The sequence below is a fragment of the Salmo trutta genome, chromosome 4 (assembly GCF_901001165.1).
Source record: "Salmo trutta chromosome 4, fSalTru1.1, whole genome shotgun sequence".
Classification (NCBI taxonomy): Eukaryota; Metazoa; Chordata; class Actinopteri; order Salmoniformes; family Salmonidae; genus Salmo; species Salmo trutta.
In genome coordinates, this window is record NC_042960.1 from 18,182,524 (window position 1) to 18,209,162 (window position 26,639).

The 26,639-nt window shown below is 39.6% G+C and overlaps 1 protein-coding gene across 4 annotated transcripts in view; it reads left to right on the forward strand.

Moving 5' to 3' along the window:
* The first annotated feature begins 9,249 nt into the window (after positions 1 to 9,249).
* The window catches only part of LOC115191976 (SLAM family member 5-like), a 76,759-nt gene continuing 59,369 nt past the window's right edge, over positions 9,250 to 26,639 (forward strand). The window contains exons 1-6 of one of the 4 annotated variants that reach the window (XM_029750046.1): positions 9,250 to 9,470; positions 19,571 to 19,888; positions 19,976 to 20,251; positions 20,376 to 20,492; positions 20,959 to 21,029; positions 21,249 to 22,213. In XM_029750046.1, coding sequence (XP_029605906.1) covers positions 9,401 to 9,470; positions 19,571 to 19,888; positions 19,976 to 20,251; positions 20,376 to 20,492; positions 20,959 to 21,029; positions 21,249 to 21,392 — 996 coding nt within the window. In that variant the 5' untranslated portion in view covers positions 9,250 to 9,400 and the 3' untranslated portion in view covers positions 21,393 to 22,213. Of the gene's footprint in view, positions 9,471 to 16,585; positions 16,707 to 19,570; positions 19,889 to 19,975; positions 20,252 to 20,375; positions 20,497 to 20,958; positions 21,030 to 21,248; positions 22,214 to 26,639 lie in introns of those variants that run through there. The other 3 variants (XM_029750048.1, XM_029750047.1, XM_029750049.1) reach the window with 3 other exon arrangements.

Sequence of the window (26,639 nt, forward strand, 5' to 3'; positions counted from 1 at the left end):
CTAGCTTGAAAAATGGGTGTCTGATTATTTCTGGCTGGGTACTCTCCTGACATAATCTAATGTTTTGATTTCGTTGTAAAGCCTTTTTGAAATCGGACAGTGTGGTTAGATAAAGGAGAGTCGTGTCTTTAAAATGGTGTAAAATAGTCATGTTTGAAAAATGGAAGTTTTCGGATTTTCGAGGAGTTTGTATTTTGCGCCACGCCCTATCATTGGATATTGGAGCGGTGTTCCGCTAGCGGAACGTCTAGATGGAAGAGGTTAACTGAGTGGCCTGTAGTACGTAAATCCCCAAACTTTCACTTCGGTGTAGCTGTTTAAACCTCTACAGGATCGATGGGTCCCCCGCGGGATGGTTGAGCTAACGTAGGCTAATGTGATGAGGTTGTAAGTAACAAGAACATTTTCCAGGACATAGACATATCTGATGTTGGATGAAACCTTAAATTCTTGTTAATCTACCTGCACTGTGCAATTTACAGTAGCTATTACAGTGAAAAAATACCATGCTATTGTTTGTTTCAAGTTATGAACTTAAATGTTTTAATAAACCAATTAGGCACATTTGGACAGTCTTGATACAACATTTTGAACAGAAATGCAATGGTTCATTGGATCAGTCTAAAACTTTGCACATACACTGCTGCCATCTACTAGCCAAAATCTAAATTGCGCCCTTGGCTGGAATAATACATTATGGCCTTTCTCTTGCATTTCAAAGATGATGGTACAGTCCCCTTTTCTAATTGAGGCTGGAACATGATCAATACGTATAGCTTGTATAAAGGCTGGGTTGCAATGGTGTAAGGACTTGTAGTGCCTTGCCATGGGGTAGTCTTCGTTGCCTACTCGTATGGCGTACTTGTGTTCCGCTAAGCGGTCTTGAAGGCGTCTGTCTATATGTCCATGTAGAATACCTTGCACCGTGGACATTCCAATCTGTAGATGAGTGGTTTTACAGTTAAATGCTTATCTTGATACTCCGTTTTGTGTCAACAAAATACTTTTTTGTGCAATATTTCTGCAATGGTTGCGTTTAAAATAGCCCATGGGTTTGTGGTCAAGCCAAGTCTTTTTAGAGTCACCAGGAAGGTAGCTGTGGACTAATATGTCATTTAGGGAAGGACATCTCTTAAAAGCTTACGACTGGTGGCTCTGGGAAGACTTTGCATAGTAGCGTATCACTTTGGATGATGCATACATTGTGTGAAAGAATCATAAAGTCAGTATTTTTTATTACACACAATCTTCTAAAACAAGATAAGAAATGAGTTCAATAATTACATTTTCTCTCTCTTTTGTTATTTTTCTGAAATAGTCTTACATTTTGAGCAACACATTAAGTTGGATTAATTCTTACACATTATTTTGGTAAAATTAAATGAACAAATTATTTGAATGACTTCTATACATTTTTTATATATATACACATATATTTTTACACATTATTTAGACAGTTATGAAATGACAGAGGGCATACAGATAGGTGGGAGAAACAGATTGAAGGGCCGGTGCAGCGATTTTAACCTTGGACTTCAGTGGAGACAGGGTGAAGGGTCTAAGCTGGATGCGTTACCGCTGTCCGCTAGACCAAAGGCTCTGCATGACTTGCCTACATTTGCCAAGTATATTATTATTTTTTAGTAAATTTCAATTCACCCCAGAACTATTTCTTACACGGAACCCAAACCGGCTGCGAGTGTGCAATATTGCGCCATCGTGCATACATTTATTTTGTCCCCCTACACCAAACGCGATCACAGCACGCAGGTTAAAATATCAAAACAAACTCTGAACCAATTACATTAATTTGGGAACAGGTTGAAAATAATTAAACATTTACGGCAATTTAGCTAGTTAGCTTGTACTTGCTAACTAATTTGTCATATTTAGCTAGCTTGCTGTTGCTAGCTAATTTGTCCTGGGATATAAACATTGAGTTGTTATTTTACCTGAAATGCACAAGGTCTTCTACTCAGACAATTAATCCACACATAAAACGGTCAACCGAATCGTTTCTAGTCATCTCTCCTCCTTCCAGGCTTTTTCATCTTTGAACTTATATGGTGATTGGCATCTAAACTTTCATAGTATTACTACACCGACCAGCAACACAGTTCATCTTTCAATCACCCACGTGGGTATAACCAATGAGGAGATGGCACGTGCGTACCTGCTTCTATAAACCAATGAGGAGAGGCAGGACTTGCAGCGCGATCTGTGTCAGAAATAGAAAGGAGTTCTATTTTAGCCCTTGGCAACGCAAACGCTCATTGATGCGAGCAGCGTGGGTGCAATAATTGAATAACATGGATTTCTACATTTATTTTGTGGTCAGCCTATTACAGTGTGGCTATGTGGTTGGTTCCAATGAAATGTACCATTATACTGCTCCTCCTGTTTTCAATATGTCTAAATAAAGCATTGAAAAACTAAAGGTGGAATTCCACAAAAAATATTCTCAATGGGCCCTTATTATCAATACATTTTAGGCTATAAACCATTTGCATGTCTTGTCACTTCTGTGTTTTGATGCTGCCTTTTACATATACTAAAACCCCCAAAAGTGTCAGTATAAAAACACCAATATTTAGGTTGAGTGTTTCAGAGCACTTCATTTCTATGTATTTAAACACTTTAAAGCACTTTACATTCACACACCCTCCAAACACCAGATCTCAGCTTACTGCCTGCCCTCAAGGAAATCCTCAGCACCTGGTATCACAGGAACGCCAAGAAGATTATCAAGGATCTCCTCCCCCTGAGACACCCTCATCGAGTGGGGTTACGGCCAGGGTTCAGCCAATATTGACAGTGACTCTGGAGCAATTAGGGTTAATTGTCTTGCTATATGTTTACTTTTCACTTATTGGCCCAATGCTCCAAACCACCAGGCTACCTGACGCCCCAATTTTACAGTATAGCTCTGTTGGAACTGGAAACATAAGCATTTCACTGCACCTGCGATAACATCTGCAAAATATGTGTTATGCTACCAATAATATTTGATTAGATTTTTGACTAGGTGCACTACTTTCCATGGTTTCATTCCACAACCATGCTGTTTTCAGACTTTCTACTTTTACAGTTTCGCACAGCAGCCATCCCTAATCTCTGCTAAGACTCCACCATGGGGAAGAGATAAATAAAGCACTTACCATATTCTCAAAAGGTCAGATTCTATACAATTAACTCTACATTATTTGGCATTAGCCCTACTCTGAATCCCACATTTTAACACTTTCAATGAATCTAGTTTGAACAGGTTTTTTGGTGCTTGTCAAATTAAAGGAGAGCTGCACACTAGGACCTCAGATGCAATCATTTAATAACCTAATAACCAACGTTTCGACAAACAAGCTGTCGTCATCAGGGTTTTGGTGCTTGTCACCTTGGCCGTGTGGTTGATGATATCAGTCAGAGATGGTGTATTTCTCCCTGCCCTCGTTTTCTATCATCTCTGTTTCTCTGCAGCCCCACCACATCCTGTATAGCTTAGAGACAGAGACCTTAACTACACGTCTCCATAAAGAGAAATAAACATCATTCATCATACCCCTTGTATCTTAAAATGATCTTATGAGCATTTAATCCAATTAAGATGCTATTGATGAGCTTGTGGTGGTGTACTTCATGAACACATCTCAAACACTAAGACCCCATCTCTTACCCTTCTGTCTATGCATGGCAACCACACTTCCCAGCTCCGTCTAATCCTGGCAAATCATAATTACCACACCATTCAAGCACGTTAAAATGTTTTCCAATGGTTAATACATTATTTTATATCTGACTCTCTCTCTCTCTAGTGTCTCCCTCTCAAGTGTCTCTCTCTCTCTCTCTCTCATTGTGTCTCTCTCCTCTCTTTCTCTATCTCTGTCCTGTGAAAGTGAGAGGAGAGGCCATATAATGTTAAAATGTCAGCATGCAGCTAGAAAGTCTCTTCAGTATACATTGTAGAATCGTTATGTAATTTAACAGAGACTTTCATCCAAAGTGACTTACAGTCATGTGTGCATACATTTTACGTACAGGTGGTCTCGGGAATCAAACCCACTGTCCAGGGGTTGCAAGAGCGCAAGGGCTACGCTCTACCAATGAGCTATGGAAGATTATGCTGCCCTGAGAACTAACAGAGGGACACTTTGATAACAGGTCACAGTTAGAAGCCGTCCTGTTGCCTCTGACCACAGAACAACAGCTGTCATTATCTGTTCTGTTCATTTCCCTTTCTGTTCAGTTAAAACTACGTTGAGGTTAAAGGTTAGGCACAGGAGTGCTTCATTTGACTAGCTACCTAGCACAGATCTGACTTGCACAGAATTATTGGCCGATAAAAGTTATTTTGGAATTATTGTGATGCTGTATGTGGTTATCTTACCTAATTTAGTTTAATACACTTATTGTAAGTCACTTGATAAAAGTGTCTGCTAAATGTGGGTGCAGGGGACTGAGAGCATGGTTTGTGGTGACAGCTTTCTTGCTTGAGAAAAGCTGTGCAGAGAGAGGAAGGTACCACATCTCCCCTATAATGAGAATGACAGCGACTGACCCATATAGGCTACTGACAACAGAGAGAACAAATAAGCGATAACCACACGCTGACAGAGATGGCAATAGAGAAGCGTACATGCACACACACTAACACACGTACACAGACCATATGGGGTGTTGTGGGGGTTGATGGAATCCATGTATGTTGACACGTTCATTTTGATACATGTATTTGTGTAGTTTTACTTGTGCTAAAGCAACCACAAGGCTCCCACTCTCTCTCCATTTGTGGATGTTTTTTTGAGACTAACATCAGGACCTTGTTCAAAGAACGTTGCAGGGTGATGTACAGAAGAGGTGGCTGTACAGTAAGTTCTATACAACACATTTCTATCAGGACCACACCATGGTCATAGAAAGAGACATGCTACTCTGATCTGGTAGAGGCAACATGTGTAATAACTTTCAAATACAGTATTGAAAAGATGTAGCAGCTGCAGTTCTTATAGCATTTTCTTTTGAACTGCATTTATTTGTCTTGACACATGAACTACCATTTACCATTCTCTCTAACGGACATTAACACTCAGTAACCTCCATTTTAAATGTACCTAATACTCCTTCAGTAACCTTTATTGTAATCTACATAATACCCTGGCCTAATACCCTGGCCTTCAGATAGTTTTCCTTTCTATATAATGCATCATATTTCATAGGCTGTTTGAAAATATGATCAATAGATAAGCAGCAGGTGATGGCCTTATCAATCTGTCATCTAGAGAAGGGTTTACCAACCTCGGGTGCACATTTAGTTTTTTTCCCTAGCACTACACAGCTGATTCAAGTCACCATCTCATCATCAAGCTCTGTTGAAGTTATCCTGGGGGCCCCAGGACCGAGCTTGGGAAACCCTGATCTAGAGATACACCAGCAAAACCTGTTCAAGTGTCAAAACACCTTGATATTCTATTCAATGTAAACATATGAGATCAACTAACAATCAACCACAACAAGTATGACAATTGGGTACTTTTTCCATCACTGCCTTATGAAAGCAAAACTCTTTACATTTTATTACACATTTTGGGATTTACTTTTCTTTACCTTAGTTAATCCTACTGTATGGCAAGTCATGCTACAATGCTACCTTTAATGTACTACTGTACTGCAACACACATCAGGTTAACTTATGAAGGAAATGAGTGTCAGAGACCGGTACAGTTATATGCAAATATGATGATGATGCATTCAGCACTGTATGTCTGATTGTACCAGAGTAAATTATTAGTTTAAATGTTAAAGCAGTTATCTGTAAGGTCCCTCAGTCGAGCAGGGAATTTTAAACACAGATTCAAACACAAAGACCAGGGAGGTTTTACAATGCCTCACAAAGAAGACCACCTATTGGTAGATGGGTAAAAATATAAAAGATACACATTGAATATATCCATTTGAGCATGGTGAAGTTATTAATTACACGTTGGATGGGGTATCAATACACACAGTCACTGCAAAGATACAGACGTCCTTCCTAACTCAGTTGCTGGAGAGGAAGGAAACTGCTCAGGGTTTTCACCATGAGGCCAATGGTGACTTTAAAACAGTTACAGAGTTTAATGGCTATGATAGGAGAAAATGGAGGATGGATCAACAACACTGTAGTTGTCCACAATACTAACCTAAATGACAGAGTGAAGAGAATACAAATATTCCAAAACATGAATCCTTTTTGCAATAAGGCACTAAAGTAAATCTGAAAAAAATGTGGCAAAGAAATTCACTTTATTTCCTGAATACAAAGCATTATGTTTGGTGCAAATCCAAAACAACACATCACTGTGTACCACTATTCACATTTTCAAGCATGTTTGTGGCTCCATCGGCAAGGACTTGGGAGTTTATTAGGATACAAATACACAGAATAGAGCTAAGCACAGGCAAAATCCTAGAGGAAAACCTGGTTCAGTCTGATTTCCAACACACTGGGACACAAATTCACCTTTCAGCAAGATAATAACCTAAAACAAAAGGACAAATTTACACTAAAGTTGCTTACCAAGAAGACATTGAATGTTCCTGAGTGGCCAAGCTACAATTTGGACTTAAAATCTATGGCAACTTGAAAAAGGCTGTCTAGCAAGTATCAACAACTAACTTGGCAAAGCTTGAAGAATAAGAATGTGCAAATATTGTACAATCCAGGTATGCAAAGCTCTTAGAGACTTACCTAGAAAGACACAGCTGTAATCACTACCAAAGATGCTTCCACAAAGTATTGACTCGGGGTATGAATACTTGTCTAAATGAGATATTTCTGTATTTAATTTTCAATAAATGTGCAAACATTTCTAAAAAACATATCTTCACTGTCATTATGGGGTATTGTGTGTAGATGGGTGAGGAAAAAACATCTGTCAGAGAAATCAATTGTTATGAATACTCTCTGAAGGCACTAAGTGTACAAAATATTAGGAACATCTTCCTAATTTTAAGTTGCACCCACTTTTGCACTCAGAACAGCCTCAATTCGCCAGGGCATGAACTAGTTGTCGAAAGTGTGCCACAGGGATGCTGGCCCATGTTGACTCCAATGCTTCCCACAGTTGTGTCAAGTGGACTGGATGTCTTTTCGGCTGTAGACCATTCTGGATACACAGAGGGAAACGGTTGAGCGTGAAAAACCTAGCTACATAGCAGTTCTTGACAGACTCAAACCGGTGCATCTGGAACCTACTGCCATACACTGTTCAAGGGACACTTAAAAATGTTGTCATTCACCCTGTGGCTGCATACACGATACAATTGTCTCGAGGCTTAAAACACTTTCTTTAACCTGTCTCCTCCCCTTCAGCTACACCGATTGAAGTGAATTTAACAGGTGGCTGAGACATCAATAAGGGATTGTAGCTTTCACCTGGATTCACCTGGTCAGTCCATGTCATGGAAAGAGCAGGTTCTCCTAATGTTTTGTACACTCACTGTATATACCTCACATAATAGAACATAGAAGGCTACCATACAAGATAATGCAAACGGCAAACCATTCACAGTGGAATTCTCAATTTTCTCCACTAGAAAGTGCTCTTTAATCTACAAGAATGTGCTCTACTACACCGGCTCTGATGCTTGTCGGATGTAGCAGGGCTTGCAAACTATTACGGACTAGAAAGGGAAGCCCAGCCACGAGCTGCCCAGTGTCACAAGCCTACCAGATGAGCTAAATTACTTCTATGCGCACTTCGAGGCAAGCAACACTGAAGCATTCATGAGAGCACCAGCTGTTCCAGATGACTGTGTTATCACACTTGCCGTAGCATATGTGAGCAAGACCTTTAAACAGGTCAACATTCACAAGGCCGCAGGGCCAGATGGATTACCAGGACGTGTACTGCCAGCATGCACTGACCAACTGGCAAATGTCTTCACTGACATTTTCAACCTGTCCTTGGCCAAGTCTGTATTACCTACATGTTTCTAACAGACCACCATAGTCCCTGTGCCCAAGAAAACTAAGGTAACCTGCCTAAATGACCGACCCGTAGCACTCACGTATGTAGCCGTGAAGTGCTTTAAAAGGCTGGTCATGGCTCACATCAACAACATCATCCCAGAAACCCTAGACCCACTCCAATTTGGATACTCCTCCAAAAGATCCACAGATGACACAATCTCTGCGGTGTGGTGCCAGGTCAACATCCTCTCCCTCAACATGATCAAGACAAAGGAGATGATCGCGGACTACAGGAAAAGGAGGGCCTGACCACACCTCCATTCTTATCGACAGGGCTCTAGTGGAGCAGGTTGAGACCTTCAATTCCTTGGTGTCCACATCACCAACAAACTACCATGGTCCAAACACACCAAGACAGTCGTGACAACGCCTTTTCCCCCTCATGAGACAAAGGATTTGGCATGGGACCTCAGATACTCAAAATATTCTACAGCTGCACCATCGAGAGCATCCTGACTGGTTGCATCATCGCCTGGAATGGCAACTGCTTGGCCTCAGACCGCAAGGCACTGCAGAGGGTAGTGCGTACGGCCCAGTACATCACTGGGGCCAAGCTTCCTGCCATCCAGGACCTCTAAACCAGGCGGTGTCAGGGGAAGGCCCTAAAATTGGCAAAGACTCCAGCCACACTAGTCATTGACTGTTCTCTCTGCTACCACACGGCAAGCGGTACCGGAGCACCAAGTCTAGGTCCAAAGGGCTTCTTAACAATTTCTACTTCCAAGCCATAAGACTGCTGAACATGCTCAATTACCTCGACTAACCTGTACCACCGCACATATATCGGTACCCCTTGTACATAGCCTCGTTATTGTTATTTAACTGTTGATCTTTTATTTTTTACTTTAGTTGATATAGTAAATATTTTTCTTAAGTCTTATTTTTCTTAAACCTGCATTGTTGGTAAGGTGCCAAATAAAATGTTATTTGATTTGATTTAACAACCTACACCCTGGTTCATCACTACACAACAAGTCTATTAACTGCTCCCCCTATCTCAAGAGGGATGGCTTCTATAGTGTAATGAGGTCAGAGTGGATGGCCTCCATCTCCTCAGGGTGTTATGATGTTGACTGTGAAGTGTGATTACCGACAGTGTTTGCAACTACACCACTGTAGATGGGAGAGACAGGCTGGTGATGAGATCAGGGGTGTAATCATTAGTCCAAACAGTTGCAACTAAAACAACAGGTTCCATTGGACAAATTCAGGTATGTCCCTCCCTGTTCCTTTTGCTTCCATTTAAGAAAGGTTTCACAACAGAATTGTCTTAATGAATACACACCAGAGGACTGCTGGTCTGGTTGAGTCTATTCTCTCCTCTGTACCAAGACAAGGTCACATCTTTCCAGTTCTTCACAACACACACCACTGAACAGCTGAAGATTTAGAGGAATGAACCATTTGTTCGGATGGAGAAGGCTTGCCAGACTGACGTTCATGCTGCTATATTTTCTCATTGAAGGTATGTTTCTTTTATTCTTACTGATTTGCTGCACTAACAAAAAGTGTATGTGGGAGATGATAGATAAGTAGCCTAATTATTGTTATATTTGAAATGTTCAATGTTTTAATTAATAACTTTGGAAATTTAAAACATTTAGATCTATTTTTGTACGATTGTTGACTTTCCTGACAAGGAAGCCTAAACTTGTGCTTAGAGCACAGACCGAATGTGAATTTCCCTAATGGCATTTCCAACTTAACCAACTATTATTGGTTCAGGGGCCTCTTCTATCCAATCCACAGCAATACCTTTTGTATGTTTTTTTATTTTGTCTATTTTTTTGATAAATGTTTATTCATTTCATGTAAAAAAAAAAATGCTTCTTTAAAACTTAAAGGACAACTCCACCACTTTTCAAACTCATTTTCATAATCTCCAGTACAATAAATAATAAACAACAAAAAAGTATTTGCGGTGACGTGGGGAGCAAAAAAATGCCCTCCCTTGGCCTAGAATCTCGTTGCAGGTTTTGAATATCACTGTTTTTCATTTTTAATCCTATCCTGTGATGGAACTTTCTTCTTATCTTTTTAACCACAGATCATAGAAATACGATGTTTTCACATATGTAGACACAGGTTTGGTGATGGAGATGATGAATATGATGTTGAAAAGTGGCAGAATTGCCCTTTAAATAGCTTCCACCCAATATGACTTTCATGAATACAACCACTGTCACTGGGCAACTGTTATTGGTTCAGGGACCTCACCTCTAGCCTGAGTACCAGTCTCTTAACTAACATTCCACTCGTTACCACTCCTTGTCATTGCCAAAGGGACTTGCCTTTTGGCAATCTTCAAATATGAACATTCTTTCATTAATGAGCTCGAGGAAATCTGAGGATTTGATCCTGATTCTATAACCCTCACAGCTATCCGACGATCACAATGTTTATGCAAAAAAAGTTAATTCATAGACTGGGCTATTAATCCGCCATTAGTATTCTAGCCTATATTAGGCCTACAGTGAATGCAGGCGACCACCACCTGTGCATTGCAAGCCAGAGACCAAAACATTTTTGGGGTCTGACGCACGCTGTGGGACAATGAATTTAAGTTGAACTTGAACATCACCAAATTCGTCATGTTTATTTAAATGTGTAATAAAACAAATATAGTGGCTTGGCCGTTTTAATGAAACCCTTGCTGTTGAGGTAGACAACAGATCGTAAAACAGCGAATCTCCGACTCCCCACCGAGCTCCTTTTTGGAAATGGCAAGTTTACCTTCTCATCCATAAAAGCATATCAATTGCAAGTGTTCTATCCAGCAGCTCACATCAGCAGGATGGGGACCTCTTCATTTGGAGGGACGTCTAACATGGATCGCTAAAATAATGATTATGATTACATTTCCTCAATTTAAATATTAGGCCTATGGGGACACCTACACATTTTTTTCAGCCTGGCACATGTGATCAGTGTAGGCTTTTATGTGGGTGAGTTCGCTAATTTTCTGTATGTCCATTCGGAAAGTTTCCTAAAGTAGCCTGTCTAGACAGATTATATAACTAATGATCATACAAACGTTAAAAAAATGTAACAAAGTCATGATTATGTAATAAAAGTCATGATTATCAGCAGGTATGAAAAAGCCAACTGACACTTACTCTTGAGTTGCTGACTTGTTGCACCCTGGACAACTACTATGATTATTATTATTTGATCATGCTGGTCATTTATGAACATTTGAACATCTTGGCCATGTTCTGTTATAATCTCCACCCCGGCACAGCCAGAAGAGGACTGGCCACCCCTCATAGCCTCGTTCCGCTCTAGGTTTCTTCCTAGGTTTTGGCCTTTCTAGGGAGTTTTTCCTAGCCACCGTGCTTCTACACCTGCATTGCTTGCTGTTTGGGGTTTTAGGCTGGGTTTCTGTACAGCACTTTGAGATATCAGCTGATGTAAGAAGGGCTATATAAATACATACCCAGTCGGTATTAAAAAGAACGTTGCGATTCCACCCACCTGTGGGGAAAACAACCTGTGGTAACGTAGGTCATTGGCTCACAGCCTTTTTCAAAGGCAATTTTCTTGTGGTCTGCTTGTTTTAGTCAATTACAAAACTACATTTAACAAAAGTACAACATGTCTTAAGATTACTTTTCAACATTTCCTGCTCCTAAGCATTCACACAACTGAGAAAAGCTTAATATTGTAGGGCTTCCCTCATGCTCCTTTACATGACGTGCTAACAGCCACATGAGTGAGTGCTTGCTGCTGACCAGAACATTAAGTCAGCCAAGAACAACAACACAAACAGACTATACAGATACAAGTAGTGAGTGGAGTTACAAACGGACTATATACTACACAATTCAATGTCTTACTTGAGATTAAATGTTTTCCACACACATAGCTACGTGTAGCTTACTTGGACAACAGGGCCCCCCATTTCCCACTCTCCCACGCCGAATAGCCTGAAGCCGCAGGGCTTTTCTTGCAGGCTTTATTTCCCTACATGGGAGCACTGTGAACCATAAGTCGGGATTTCTTACCTGGTTCCATGTACATTGAACAACAACCTTTCGGCATGTTTTGTTATTTCTATATAAGTAAAAATCTTCCATGAAGTTGGCTCTTTTACAATGGAGGTCAATGGGACAGAATGTTTGTTATTCCCCATTTGTGGGCGTGGTCAAGGGGAATTCCTTCTTATGACGTGTATACCAACTCAGAGTATGAGTGAGGAATGATGACAGGTGCCAGCAATTCAGTTTATTTTCTCTCATTAGCATTAATGGGATGCAACTGAAGCAAACGTAGTTCGATTGAATATATAGGTAAATATTTTCCATATCATGTCTTTCTATCATTAAGAAGCCCACTTTGAACAACATGAACTTGCATTGACACTGCCATCTCACAAGGGAATGACCGCAGCAGGTCATAATGGTATATAAGCAATAGTACATGAGAGGACGTGTTATTATGAGATTTTTATCATGGCCGTGATGTGGTCATAGTCACGAGGCAAAGCCGAGTTATGTAGACCATCACAGCCATGATAAAAATCTCAAAATAACACGTCCTGTCATGTATTACAATAATGTGTATTATTGCTTTTATACAATGGGTTACCAGCATTAAAAATCAAGATTATTTCCCAAACCATAATTTAAAAAAAAAAACGTGATGCTACATTCACTAACACTGGTTGTCAAGTGACATGCTAGGCGTTCTCTGGTCGTTAGATCTATTCGTATTGACTGCCATGTAAAGCAAAACTGCTCAAGCACTGGTTGATAGTTCCAGAACCTTGTTTTCTAGGGACTCTGTCCATGGTTCTGAAAACAGTGCACGTCTGGTCTATGCATAGTAAAATTTCATGCCAGATCGAAACAGTGTATAGGGGCGCTGTCCACTGATCTGAAAACAGCGCTGAAACATTGTAGCAAAGACCTTGAAACAGCAGATCAGAATAGAAACCACAGTGACACCTTTGGGGGGATGGTCAGTCACAGCATCGACAGCCATTTATTTAGATACACATTGAATTGCACATTTCCACGGGCAGAGCTCGTTCCCTAGTTCCTCATGCATGCAGCTGTGACGATTCTCTCTTTGAACCATTTTTTGTCTACATCCATAACAATGAGCTAATGAGGCGTGATTTCGCCTGTCATAGGAAATGTGCTCACTCGCACGGTTGGGTAGGTTACTTTCTAAATGTAATGTGTTACAGTTACTAGTTACCTGTCCAACATTGTAATCGGTAACGTAACTTTTGGATTACCCAAACTCAGTAACGTAAACTCATTACATTCAGTTACTTTTAGATTACTCTTCCCGTAAGAGGCATTAAAAGAAGACACAAATGTATGTTACCAATTGAACGACATCTATTGCAGGATAAATCAATGTTAAAGTTTACCTAGCTGGCCATACATGGATGTAAAATGTAACTTTATGGGTTGGTTATGTAGGCTTCTTCTAACCCATCGCTTTCTACTACATATAATAATATGATTAAATTATATCTTTACATTAATATATATAAAAAGTACAAAAAAGTACAAAAATGGATGTAGCAACTACAGATAGACTTAAAGAGGCAATCAAAAGTGTGCGAGTTTGAGCACGTGTCCATTAGGCCTATGGATGTCTATTTTATCAGCATGAATTAGATTGAGTAATAAAAGCCCAACTTTTATTCCATAGGCTGGGATCCGCATTATGCAGCTGTTGCAAGAGTGCATTTTTCACTGGCTGTCCACTGGTTTCAAAAACATTGATTGACAGGCAGCTTAAACTTTTTGAATTCAACCATTATTAGGTTCAAATATACGTTTAGATTTGTGAACAGCCATCCACAACAACCACGATCCGTAAGTCACAAATAGCTAAATGAGAGGGCAGCAGTGGGATTCACATCAATGTAGATATCAATATAAGTGATATCCATATCGACGTAGACTACACCACTGCTGTCATCCTTGTTACCTTTATGTGTAACCTTTATCTAACTAGGAAAGTCAGTTAAGAACAAATGGATATTTATTCAAGTTGGATAATCTTTGAATGCTGACAGCAGTCGCACCATTGGAAGACATGGCTTGGACTATAGCCTACAAAAGCCCATTCCTGCTCTTTTCCCGCAATCCATCAAACACATTTGGTGTGTCATCATAGTGGTCTCTGATTTATAGTCAGACTCGCTCAGGTGGAACAAACTTAAACTTGCACCTTTTTTCAATGCTGGTTTGAATGTCATTGAGAAAACAGAGAAGTATCAAAGATTTTTGTCGCAAAAATCCTTTCTGAATTTGAAAGTAATCCTCGAAGTAATCATTTAGTTTTTCAAAGGTTTTTGTAATCTGATTACAATATTTTTACTTGTAACGTAACGGATTACAGTTACCGTAATTTTTTGTAATCTCTTACATTTAACTGATTAAATGTAATCCGAGGAAAGGAGCTGCACTTCGTTTCGTTTTACAGTTTTTCAATTGACATTTCTTTCTATATATCCATAAAAATAATGCCAGCTGATTCATGATTTAGACTGGTAGAGAAATGCTGTCTGCCTGTCTGTCTCATCCCGAATCACGACATATTTATTACCATGGAGACAGCTGGAGATCGAATTTGAATATTGAAACAATATTGCATATGTTGGAGAGACAGACAGCAAGGTTTATACAAATCTCTGCTGTTGAAAACGAAATGTTAATCTAAAAGAAATGTGAGACAATGTCTAGTTGCTTACTATACTGGAGATCAATTTATAAATTTCTTGGCTGGGCTGATTGCGCAGTCAGATGGAATGGAGTAAATCCGCATTTCAATGTCATAGATTTAGCCGGTGGTAACTTGTGGAATAGATACCGTCTGGAATGCGGTTTTAACCCGTCAGCATTCAGGATTAGACCCTCCTGTTGTATAATGTTTATATTGTTCTTAAAATTCTATATTTTGCCAAATTTGCACTCCCCACATGTTCCATAACATTGTCATGGAAAATCTGAATGTTTTTAAACTATCAATCAGCAACTGCCCCGTAAATCTGAATGCATATTGAATGTTGAGATTGGCAAAATGCCAGTCTTTTTGGCAAATGACAGGAGTGGCAAGGAGGAAAATGTTAGCTAAAGAGACTGGTGCCCAGTTTTCCTCGCCTCTACAATCCACAGGAATTACTTTTGTGCTTTTTGACATTGTTAAAAAATATATATATTTGTTATTGAATTTACATTAAAATACTTCCTTTAATGCTACTACCCTATATGACTTGCATGAGCTGTTATTGGTTTAGGGGTCTCACTCATCCATTCCACAGCAGTTACTTTTGTATTTTTTACTTAACAAATAAATATAGGCCTATGTTAAATGTAATTCATCTTATGACAAAAATACTTCCTTAAAAGTTTAATAGCTTCCACCCCATATCACTTGCACGAATACAACCAACTGTTATAGGTTCTCTTCCCTCCAATCCGCGGCAATTCCTTAAGTATTTTTTTACTTTATATTACAACCAACTGTTTTTGGTTCAGGGACCTCATCTATACATTCCACAGTAATTACTTTGAGGTGGGGGAAATAAAGGTTTTATCACTTAACAAAAGGGGGGGGGGACTAATATTGGCTAACTTCAGAGAGACAGCAAACAAGCTAAGAAAAACATGTGGACATGTCAACTATTAAAGTTGTGATAAAAGAGGAGATTTGGAACTATTTTACCAGACTACACTTAGAAAAAATGGGTTACAAAAGGGTTCTGCGGCTGTCCTTGTACAAGACCCTTTTTGGTTCCAGGTAGAATTCTTTGGGGTTCCATGTAGAGCCCTCTGTGGAAAGGGTTCTATTGAATATGGAACCCAAAAGGGTTCTACCTGGAACCAAAAAGGGTTCTTCAAATGGTTATCCTATGGGAACAGTCGAAAGAACCCTTTTTGGTTCTAGATAGCACCTTCAAAGAGTGTACTTTCTGACTGCGTATTTTTGTATTTTTTATTTAACCTTTATTTTATCATATAGTCATATTAGACCAAGGTCTCTTTCACAGGTGAGCCCTGAATTACATAAATTACAGAAAATACACATCAAAATATAAATACAAAATGCAAGCAGAAAGAAAGAAAAACACGGTCATAAAAACAAAGACATTCATCAGTAAAAAGGTCCTCAATCAGCATTCTGAATTGGCGTAGATCAGCTTTCTTAAAGTATGGGTCGCGGACCTGTTAATGGTGGATCGTGACATGTCAGAGTAAATGTATAATTATTTAATGAATTACTGGAATTGATTTGGCCAAGTGCAACTGCGGTCTCTGTTCAGTGTGCTCTCTGTTTAGCAGTGTTGTCTGCTCAGTTTGGCAGCTGCGCGAGTGGGATAGGGACATGCCGTGTCCTTCGCGGTTTACCTGATCTTTTTTCTTGAAGATCACTGTCGAGTCATTTCCACTCGCCATCAAATTGACTCATGCTAGCAAACAAGTTCTGACAGCTCAATCGTCATGAAAAGCCAATACACCGATGAGTTTCTCTCTCTTTCATACAAACTTTGAGAAATAACGAGGAGCTCCCTCAATGTGTTTTGTGTGAGGAAGTGCTTAGTAATGAGTCATTCAAAACGAACAAATTCATATAAAGACACGTCTTGACCAAACATCCACAGCATGACGGTATGCCCAGGGAATTCTTTCAGAACAGGGCAGAATGCTTCTGGAAACAGTGCTTCGACGGTGGAAAAGTAAGTCAGCTAGCAAGGCACTGTTGTCATTTCATAACAGGTGATGATAAGCAGAAATAAGGCAGTACTATCTCATAGTAGTATGTGTGAGTTTCTCTTTCAAACAATCCCCTGGTCTTGTACACAGCTAATAGCTAACGTTAGCCAAAGCAAGCTAGCTAGCTACTGATAGTGCAACCCTAAGTAACAGTACAGATGAAGATGAAAAATGATCAGGCCTATTGTACATCTTACTGTAGAAATGATTGTTGAAAACAAGTCTAGGTTGGAACCATTGCTGTTAAAATACAAGTCATTTTTATTCTGAACTGGAATGAACTGATTGAAGCAAGATACTTTTTGAGGCAAACACACACAGTTCTGGGTTGCTCATCTACAGCATGAAGAGGTCGCCTGCCTAACTGAGAAAGCAGTAGATGTTCTGGTCCAGTTTGGCACCACATACTTATGTCAGTCAGGGTTCTCAACTCAAGATTACTTAAAAAAACAAGCACAGAAACAGTCTCAATGCTGAGCATGACCTCAGTGTTGCACTGTCAAAAACTGATCCCAGAATAGACATGCTTGTTGAAAACTTCAACCAGCCACACGCCTCTCATTAGGACTGTATGTGTTTTCTGGTCTACATCCTCGTGATTGTTTTTTGAAATTTATATATATATATATCTTTTTAAATTGAACCTTTATTTAACTAGGTAAGTCAGTTAAGAACAAATTATTATTTACAGTGACGGCCTACCCCGGCCAAATCTGGACGACGCTGGGATAATTTTGCGCCGCCCTATGGGACTCCCAATCACGGCCGGATGTGATACAGCCTGGATCAATCAGTTTATTCCAGTTCAGAATAAAAATTATGACTTCTATTTGAACAGCAACAGCTCAGACCTGGAATGTACTATTCCAGGTCTGGATGGCAGCAGTGTATGTGCAAAGTTTTAGACTGATTGCCTTTCTGTTCAAAATGTTGTATCAAGACTGCCCAAATGTGCCTAATTGGTTTATTAACACATTTTCAAGTTCATAACTCTGCACTCTCCTCAAACAATAGCATGGTATTATTTCACTGTAATAGCTACTGTAAATTGGACAGTGCTGTTAGATTAACAAGAATTGAAGCTTTCGGCCCGTATCTGATATGTCTATGTCCTGGGAAATGTTATTTTTTACTTACAACCTCATTCTAATAACATTAGCATACATTAGCTCAACCGTCCCGCGGGGGAGACACCGATCCTGTAGAGGTATCTTTAACTCACTTGCTTTTCTCAAATGTAATCTTCCTCAAAATCATTTGAAATATGATATATAATACTAGATATAAGGAGCTCATCATTTTACCAGCTGCTCATGGAACAATAACTCATAACTGTTGTTTTGAAATTATCTGTCATTTTCCAATGACAAACATATTTTCCAACAAAAATAATTGCAGTTGTGCAGTTGCACATGTTGTTTTATTACATGGCTACTGCAATAGCTGCGTCCAAAATAACACAGTTACAGTCACTTTTGTAACTGCAGGGTTAATGTTATATTATACTGTACAATTCAGTAATTGTGTAGTACAAGGGTAGGAAACCCTCTTCCTGGAGTGCCGCAGGTACTACAGGATTTTGTTCCAACTAGGCACCACACCTGACCAACTGAGCTAATTGATCAGTTCAGTTATTACCTAAATTCAACACACCTGTCCTTCCAGGTTGGTTAAATGAAAAACATGAATTGCCTGCGTCACTCCAGGACCATGGTTGCCTAACCCCTGATATAGTGGTTATGTCCTAACACTGGTTATTTTGCAGTTATACTGCAATTGCTGCATTCAAAATAACCATTATACTGTAAATACTGTAACTGCAGTTTCACAATTGCAAATAATTACAAGTTGATTGCATAGCCAATGCTTTGTAGTAATTATTGTTAGTTTTACTCTCAACTGTTTCAGTTGCCAGCTCTACTTAAGTAGATTTAAAACCAAATACTTTTAGACTTTTACTCAAGTAGTATTTCACAGGGTGACTTTCACTTTTAGTTTTTATTATGGTATCTTTACTTTTACTCAAGTATGACAATTAGGTACTTTTTCCACCACTGATTATTGATATACATTACTTCAGTCTAAATAATTACATTTGAGTAATTTAGCAGGCACTTTCTACAGGCTACAGCTGCTTATAATCAGAATATTTTTGCAGTGTCCATATGTACATAATTCCTGTCTCTTTCCTACTGCTAGTAGGACAACCATCATGCCTCTGATCTCTTTTTCTGTGTTCTCAACACAAAACCTTGTTTCAACAAATAACTCATAGGCTAATGCCTACAATAGTCCTCTATCATGCTGAAATGTTCTTCTGACCCTGAAATTCAAATGATACAATCTAGGCTGTTTAAGAGGCTATAGTGGAAAGTTATGTTAGCCGGTAATGAAATATCTCTGTAAAGTCATGTGCTTTTTCAGTGATATCCTTGACTTTTATTTTGGGGAAAAACAACAGTCAATTGGAGAAGAACTTCCCTCACTCAGAGAATGCATTTCCATGTGAGCTGAATTTCTGGCAAAATATTCAACTTCTAGTCCTAACAATTATTTCATGTCCCCAACCATCACATTAGGCCTGTAAATATCTAAGAAGGACTGTGATACTCAAGTCAGTAGTGTCATTCCAGACGACTACATTGCAGACGTGCAGCAAAAATTAACTAATGATTGAATGTCATTGTCATCTTCAGTGCAGTCTGACATCAGATCACAATATCATATGGGTGCAGTTACTGACATGTTAAACACTTATCCAGGTATTGTGAGATTTAGTGTGTGACTGCAGTCATTGTGTTGATATTGAGTCTCTCTCTTTCCACAGTACTCTGTGCTTCTCAGCAAACAGACCAGTCTGAGACTCAGCAGGTGAAAGGCATCGTGGGACAGTCTTTCTCTTTTCCAGAGAGGGTGATCAAGTCTGGCAATTTACTTTATGGAGACCTTGGCAGTATTGCAAATGTGTACCCTGGTAAAGAAGGCAAAATCACCCTTGAGAAGAGATTTGAAAACCGCCTCCACTTGAACAATGTTACAAGATATTTCACTCTGTCAGACCTTCAGATAGACGATGCTGGGGTTTATACTGTGGAGAATACAGATGAAGGAAAAAAACTAAAAATATTTGAGCTCACTGTATACAGTAAGTGTGTGTGTGTTTGTGTGCTGTATATTACAAAAACATTAAATATTGGTTCCAATTCCAATTGATTCATAATTTATCTTCCAGATGTTGTTTCCAAACCTCAGTTGAGAGACTGTGACAGCAGCTCCTGTAGTGTAGTGTGTTCTGTGGACAACGAAAAAGAGGTGACCTTGACCTTGTACAGGGGAGAAGAAATACTAAACCAGACCAGCAGTCCTGATCTCACCACCGATCTATCTCTCCGTTTGGAGGTAGAGAACTACAACTCCACCTACAGCTGTGTGGCTGCTAACCCTGTCAGCAATGAGACAGTTCATGTCCCAAAATGTTGCAGCAAAGATGGTCATCCTAATGATGCAGGTAAGAGACATTTTGAATTAAATCCATCCAGAAAATAGCAGTTACCAAGTGAAACTGATTTGTAATTGAGCTCATTCAAAACATATTTTACAAAAATAATTTCCTTGTGTTTTATTTATTTCAGACAGTGATGAGAAGACTCTGGGTTTGTTTATTATTGCTGTAATCTGCGTTTTGGTTGCCTCGGGGCTTGTTGGACTTGCAATCTATCTAAAGAAGAGTAGAAATGGACACTCACAAGGCAGGTATTTATCTTTAGAGGTGTGAGGTCACTTCCCAAAGTCATGCTTAGCCTTTTAATTAAAAAAAATATGTTATTTTTATTTATTTCTTTACAATCAAGGGTAGTGTTTTGGAAAAGGTAGGAAATGTTTTCCTGAAAAACGGATGCAGGTCAAATAAAGTGTCATATCTTCCACACTTCCTCTGCTTGGTCAGACAGTGCCGTTATCCCAGACAACTTCTCTAAATGTTGAAAAAGCAGAAGGCACGCACACACACACACACTCTCTGACAATGATCACTTGAATAGCTTGGCTTATCTGACACCAAAAAGACTGCAAGCACAAAGAATGATAAACAAAGTAACAAATGAGTCCTGAGTGTTTACAGAACCTGTCCTGGGAGGGTGAGCGTCTGTATGTCTCTGTCAGTTAGTCACACCTCACCTTAGGCCTATATTTACTTTCCTTTTTTTGTCTTCTTAGATTCATCCGAAAGAGTGCAAGTTGACATTGGTTATGCATCAATATGTCCTAAAAAACGAACAGATAATCAGGTTAGTAAAAATGTTAGACAAGAGAGCATCAGGCATGTCCTGTTTCCTTCCTTCCTCAGGCACAAAGTATTTAATAAAGAAACATAATAAAATGTTTTGCATTCCCTTGCTGCTCTCCCACCCCTTTTCTCTCCCCTCTCTCTGCCCCTTTTTCCCTGTCCCTCTTTCCTTGCCATCTCTGTCCTTGCCTCCCCTACCTACCTCCCTCTCACTGCCTAGGAGGAGCGAACAGGTATACCAGAACTGGATCTGCTTAGAGACAACCCTGAACTGACATCAGTTTGTTATACTCTCCAGTTACATCACATCGTTGCCAGTGGGGATGTTGACACAGTGACTTCCCATTTTGCTCCTTCATGCTGAGAGGCCAACATTATAACTCATATCCTGGAGAGGACGGTATATTATAAAGAGGATGTTGAAACAAAATGATAGTAAAAAAAATATTTACCCAGAAAACCTTTTACAGGCACAGTTGTTATGGGAGAAAATTCCCCTGGAAGTGTTGCACTGATGTTATAATTTCAGGCTTTCTTTGTAGGTCATTCTCACAGACCTGTCAAATAGAGGCCTCGATGACATTCACTGATACGGACCAATTCAATAACTATGCATTGAGTTAGTAGCAAGATCTGGATAATCCTTCTTTTCAAGTGCCTTTTGTCCTAAATCCCAATGTATTGGTTAAAACAAATGGAGCATATCTTTTAATACAATTCACTAGTGTGTTTGCTATGCTACTGCTGGACCAAAGCTTATTTTCAGTACTGACTGTTCTGTTGTTAAAATGTAGATGCCTCCCCTGTATCTTTTATAGCTTGTCATTGTTTAGATTGCCAGTGGATAGCAACTGTGTACATAATATAAAAAACAGCCGTTTGAGATAAAGCCTCCTACTCCTTAGCAGCAATGGCTGTTAGGCTCCTTTAGAAACAAAAGGTCCATAAATAAATGTTTTCCTTTCACCATGTATGTTGTATTGAAACATTTCTGAGGGATAGATCTTGATTTGCCATTTGATCTTGAGTGACATTTTCCTCTTAACGCTTTTCACAAAATGTAGGTCTGGGCTAAATTGTAGCTCTTAATTAGCTTGTTTCGTTTATTATGACGGACCATTTATTGGCTTTCCTTATCTATGTAGCACATCTTCCCTTAAGAATACAATCACTCCCTCCTGCAGACTCCTGCTGACACTGTAGACTCTCCTTCTATCAGAGCATGTTGTGCTCCACCTACATTAGTGAAGCCTTTGTATATATCTGTGCTAGCACAGGTTACTGTGACCCGAAAATACAAAATCTGTCGACACCATGGTGAGTTGTTGCACTGTAGGCTATTTCACATTATACTACTCTATTTCAGAGTAGTTACTTAGACTGAATATGAAGATACAGTGGGTATAGAAAGTCACCACCCCCTTTCAAAATGTTCCCCTTTTGTCCGGCTTTATTTACACCCAGTAACAGACAATCTAAAAAAATGTAAATACCCCCCCACCCGAGTCAATACTTGGTGGAACTACCTTTTGCTTGAATTACAGCCATGAGTCTCTTGAATACATCTCTACTAACTTGGACTGCATACTTCAAGTCGTTCCACAGATTCTCCATGGGATTTATGTTGGGGCTCTGACTATTCACCTTGAGTGCTCCAGTCCCTGCTGAAGAGAAACACACCCACAACAGGATGCTGCCACCACCGTGCTTTACTGTAGGCATGGTATTCTTTGGGTGGAAAGATGTGGTTGTGTTTTCACCATACATATGGTTTTGTGTTCAGGCAAAAATTGTAGATTTTTTTATTCATCTGACCACTGCAACTTTTGCTACTTGTCCTCCGAATCTACAATGTGCTTTTTGGCAAAGCTCAAACGAGACTTTGTGTCTTTATTTGAGGAGTGTTTTTTTTCTTGCCACCCTCCCATAGAGGCCAGATTTGTAAAGTGCTTGTGATATTGTGGTCACATGCACACATTGACCAGTCTTTGCCATAAAGGCCTGAAGCTCCTTCAAAGTCGCCATTGGCTTCTTGGTAGCCTAACTGATCAGTCTCGTCCTTGTCCGGTCATCCAGTTTGGAGGTACCGCCTGATCTATGCAGGGTCTGGGTGGTGCCATATGCCTTCCACTTCTTAATAATGGTCTTAACTGTTCTCTGATGGATAGACAAAGCCTTTTAAATATTTTTATATCCATCCCCTGACTTGTGCCTTTCCACAACTTTATCTCGTAGATCATTTGAAAGTAACTTTCCGCCCATAGTGGATTCTTTGCTTTGAATTGCACTACTAAGCATTGGAGTCCTATGAACAACTGCTTTTATTTTGAACTAATCATAGTCACAGATGGAAGCCAATTAGCTTGATTTGTGATCTGGAGGTGGTTGGTTATACCTCAGCAACTTTGCGATTGCAATTCTTAAATTATCCAAATAGGGTTTTACTGTAAATACATTTTCGGAGTTAAAAAAATTATTACAAAAATGAACTTGGATATTATGGGTTACTGTGTGTAAATAAAGCCGGCAAAAAGTCAAAATGTACAGTGAGGGAAAAAAGTATTTGATCCCCTGCTGATTTTGTACATTTGCCCACTGACAAAAAAATGACCAGTCTATAATTTTAATGGAAGGTTTATTTGAACAGTGAGAGACTGAATAACAACAAAAAAATCCAGAAAACCGCAAAAATGTTATAAATTGATTTGCATTTTAATGAGGGAAATAAGTATTTGACCCCTCTGCAAAACATGACTTAGGACTTGGTGGCAAAACCCTTGTTGGCAATCACAGAGGTCAGACGTTTCTTGTAGTTGGCCACCAGGTTTGCACACATCTCAGGAGGGATTTTGTCCCACTCCTCTTTGCAGATCTTCTCCAAGTCATTAAGGTTTCGAGGCTGACGTTTGGCAACTCGAACCTTCAGCTCCCTCCACAGATTTTCTATGGGATTAAGGTCTGGAGACTGGCTAGGCCACTCCAGGACCTTAATGTGCTTCTTCTTGAGCCACTCCTTTGTTGCCTTGGCCGTGTGTTTTGGGTCATTGTCATGCTAGAATACCCATTCACGACCCATTTTCAATGCCCTGGCTGAGTGAAGGAGGTTCTCACCCAAGATGTGATGGTACATGGCCCCGTCCATCGTCCCTTTGATGCGGTGAAGTTGTCCTGTCCCCTTAGCAGAAAAACACCCCCAAAGCATAATGTTTTCACCTCCATGTTTGACGGTGGGGATGGTTTCTTGGGGTCATAGGCAGCATTCCTCCTCCTCCAAACACGGCGAGTTGAGTTGATGCCAAAGAGCTCCATTTTGGTCTCATCTGACCACAACACTTTCACCCAGTTGTCCTCTGAATCATTCAGATGTTCATTGGCAAACTTCAGAATATATATAGTATATATATATATATATATATATATATATATATATATATAGTCAGGAAGTTAAAGCTTGGTCGCAAATGGGTCTTCCAAATGGACAATGACCCCATTCATACTTCCAAAGTTGTGGCAAAATGGCTTAAGTACAACAAAGTCAAGGTATTGGAGTGGCCATCACAAAGCCCTGACCTCAATCCCATAGAAAATATGTGGGCAGAGCTGAAAAATCGTGTGCGAGCAAGGAGGCCTACAAACCTGACTCAGTTACACAAGCGACTATTATTCTGACATTTCACATTCTTAAAATAAAGTGGTTATCCTAACTGACCTAAGACAGGCAATTTCTACTATGATTAAATGTCAGGAATTGTGAAAGAATTTGTTTGAATGTATTTGGTTAAGGTGTATGTAAACTTCCGACTTCAACTGTATGTTCTGGCCCACCTACGATTGGCTCTGACAAAATTTGGCCCAAGTTCAAACCTAGTTGACAAACCCTGATTTGGGGGATGTCTGTAGACACCGCAGGAGTCTACCGCAGGAGACGGTTTTAAAATTGCCTTTGTCCTTTGAAGAACACTGCAAAGATTACTGGGTACACCACAAAGGATGCTGCTGGGATAAGAGTTTGTTCATCCATGCCTCTCTTTGTGTGGATGAAAAACAAATACTGTACATTACATACATAGTGTACCTCACATAATAGAACACAGGAGCATACAAGGTAATGCAAACTGCAAACAGTTTTGATTTGACTTTATTCGCATCCCCATTAGCTGTCGAAGAATCAGCAGATATTCTTCCTGGGGTCCACAAGCGCAAGTATTTAATTGTAGTTCACAGTGAAATTCAAAATATTCTCCAATCTAATCTCAGGTTAATCGCAATTTAAATTTATAAAAATGTAACCTTTTTTTAACTAGGCAAGTAATTTAAGTACAAATTCTTATTTACAATGACGGCCTACCCCGGATGACACTGAGCCAATTGTACACCACCCGATGGGACTCCCAATCGGATGTGATGCAGCCTGGATTCGAACCAGGTACGGCAGTGACAGTTCTTGCACTGTCTTAGACCACTGCGCCACTCGGGAGTGCCGATACAACAAGTCTACTAGGCCCTCGTCTCAAGAGAGATTTATACAGTAGTGTAGTGAGCTAAGAGCTGATGGCATTAAAGGATAAAAAAATGTTTTCTTACCTTCCTCATCTCCCGGGTCTCCATCTTCACACGGTGTAGTGATGTTGGCGGTGATGGTCTGGTTACTAACAAGGTTGGAAGCTACACAGCTGTAAATGGAGTTGTAATATTCTCTCTCTACCTCCAGAGGGAGTAAGAGGTTAGGTTGGTGGTGAGACCAGGTCTGTTGAGATCTCACATGCACCTGTAAGGTCCTAACCATTAGGACATTTAAGTTGCGACTGATATGTCTTGTTGGCATGTAGGCCTATGTTTAGTTTTATTTACTTAAATGATGTGCATTTGGTTTATTGATTTCAATAACAATAATGAAATATAAATCTGACTGATTTTATTTAAATTGTGCAAAATAACAGCCTAACATGGTGGGAATTATGTTAGAGCAACTATTTGTGCTGAACATACCAGCAGCCTATTTTACCTCTACACCTTAAATGTAGTCCCGCATGTCCTAATAATGTAATTAAAATGAAAGGACATTGCATAGGCCTACGATATGGATGCTTCATGATTGGGGTAGTCATAGTCCTGATAGGGGAATTAGGCTTGCAGTCAGTCGTGCATCCTATTCAACGTCTGGGGAAAGGGTTTTCCATATTCCCCTCCACAAAATAATTAATAAATAACTAGTTAATTTTGTCATGTAAAAATTAAAAAATGATTTATTTATGCTGATATAAGAAAGATGGGGCAGAGGTTGAGTACATACAGACAACATTGATGTTTCCTACTATTTTAACTACATGTTTTTGGTTTGTTATATTGAAACAATGTGTTGTTTTTGCTTCACTGCAAACCATTCCGCTCTTGTGTTGGAGAGAGATAGATAGAGAGATATATAAAGAGAGAGATTAATAGGGTAGTAAATAGAGCTTTTTCATGGGAGAAGGACGCTATTACAGGTTTTGGTCAGCACAATATCTGCAACATGGCCTCAGGTGAATAAGATTACTATACAAAATATGTTCCCCACCATTTAGTATGATACATTATGTGGTATCCCAGGAGGTCTACCCCGGGGGATGGT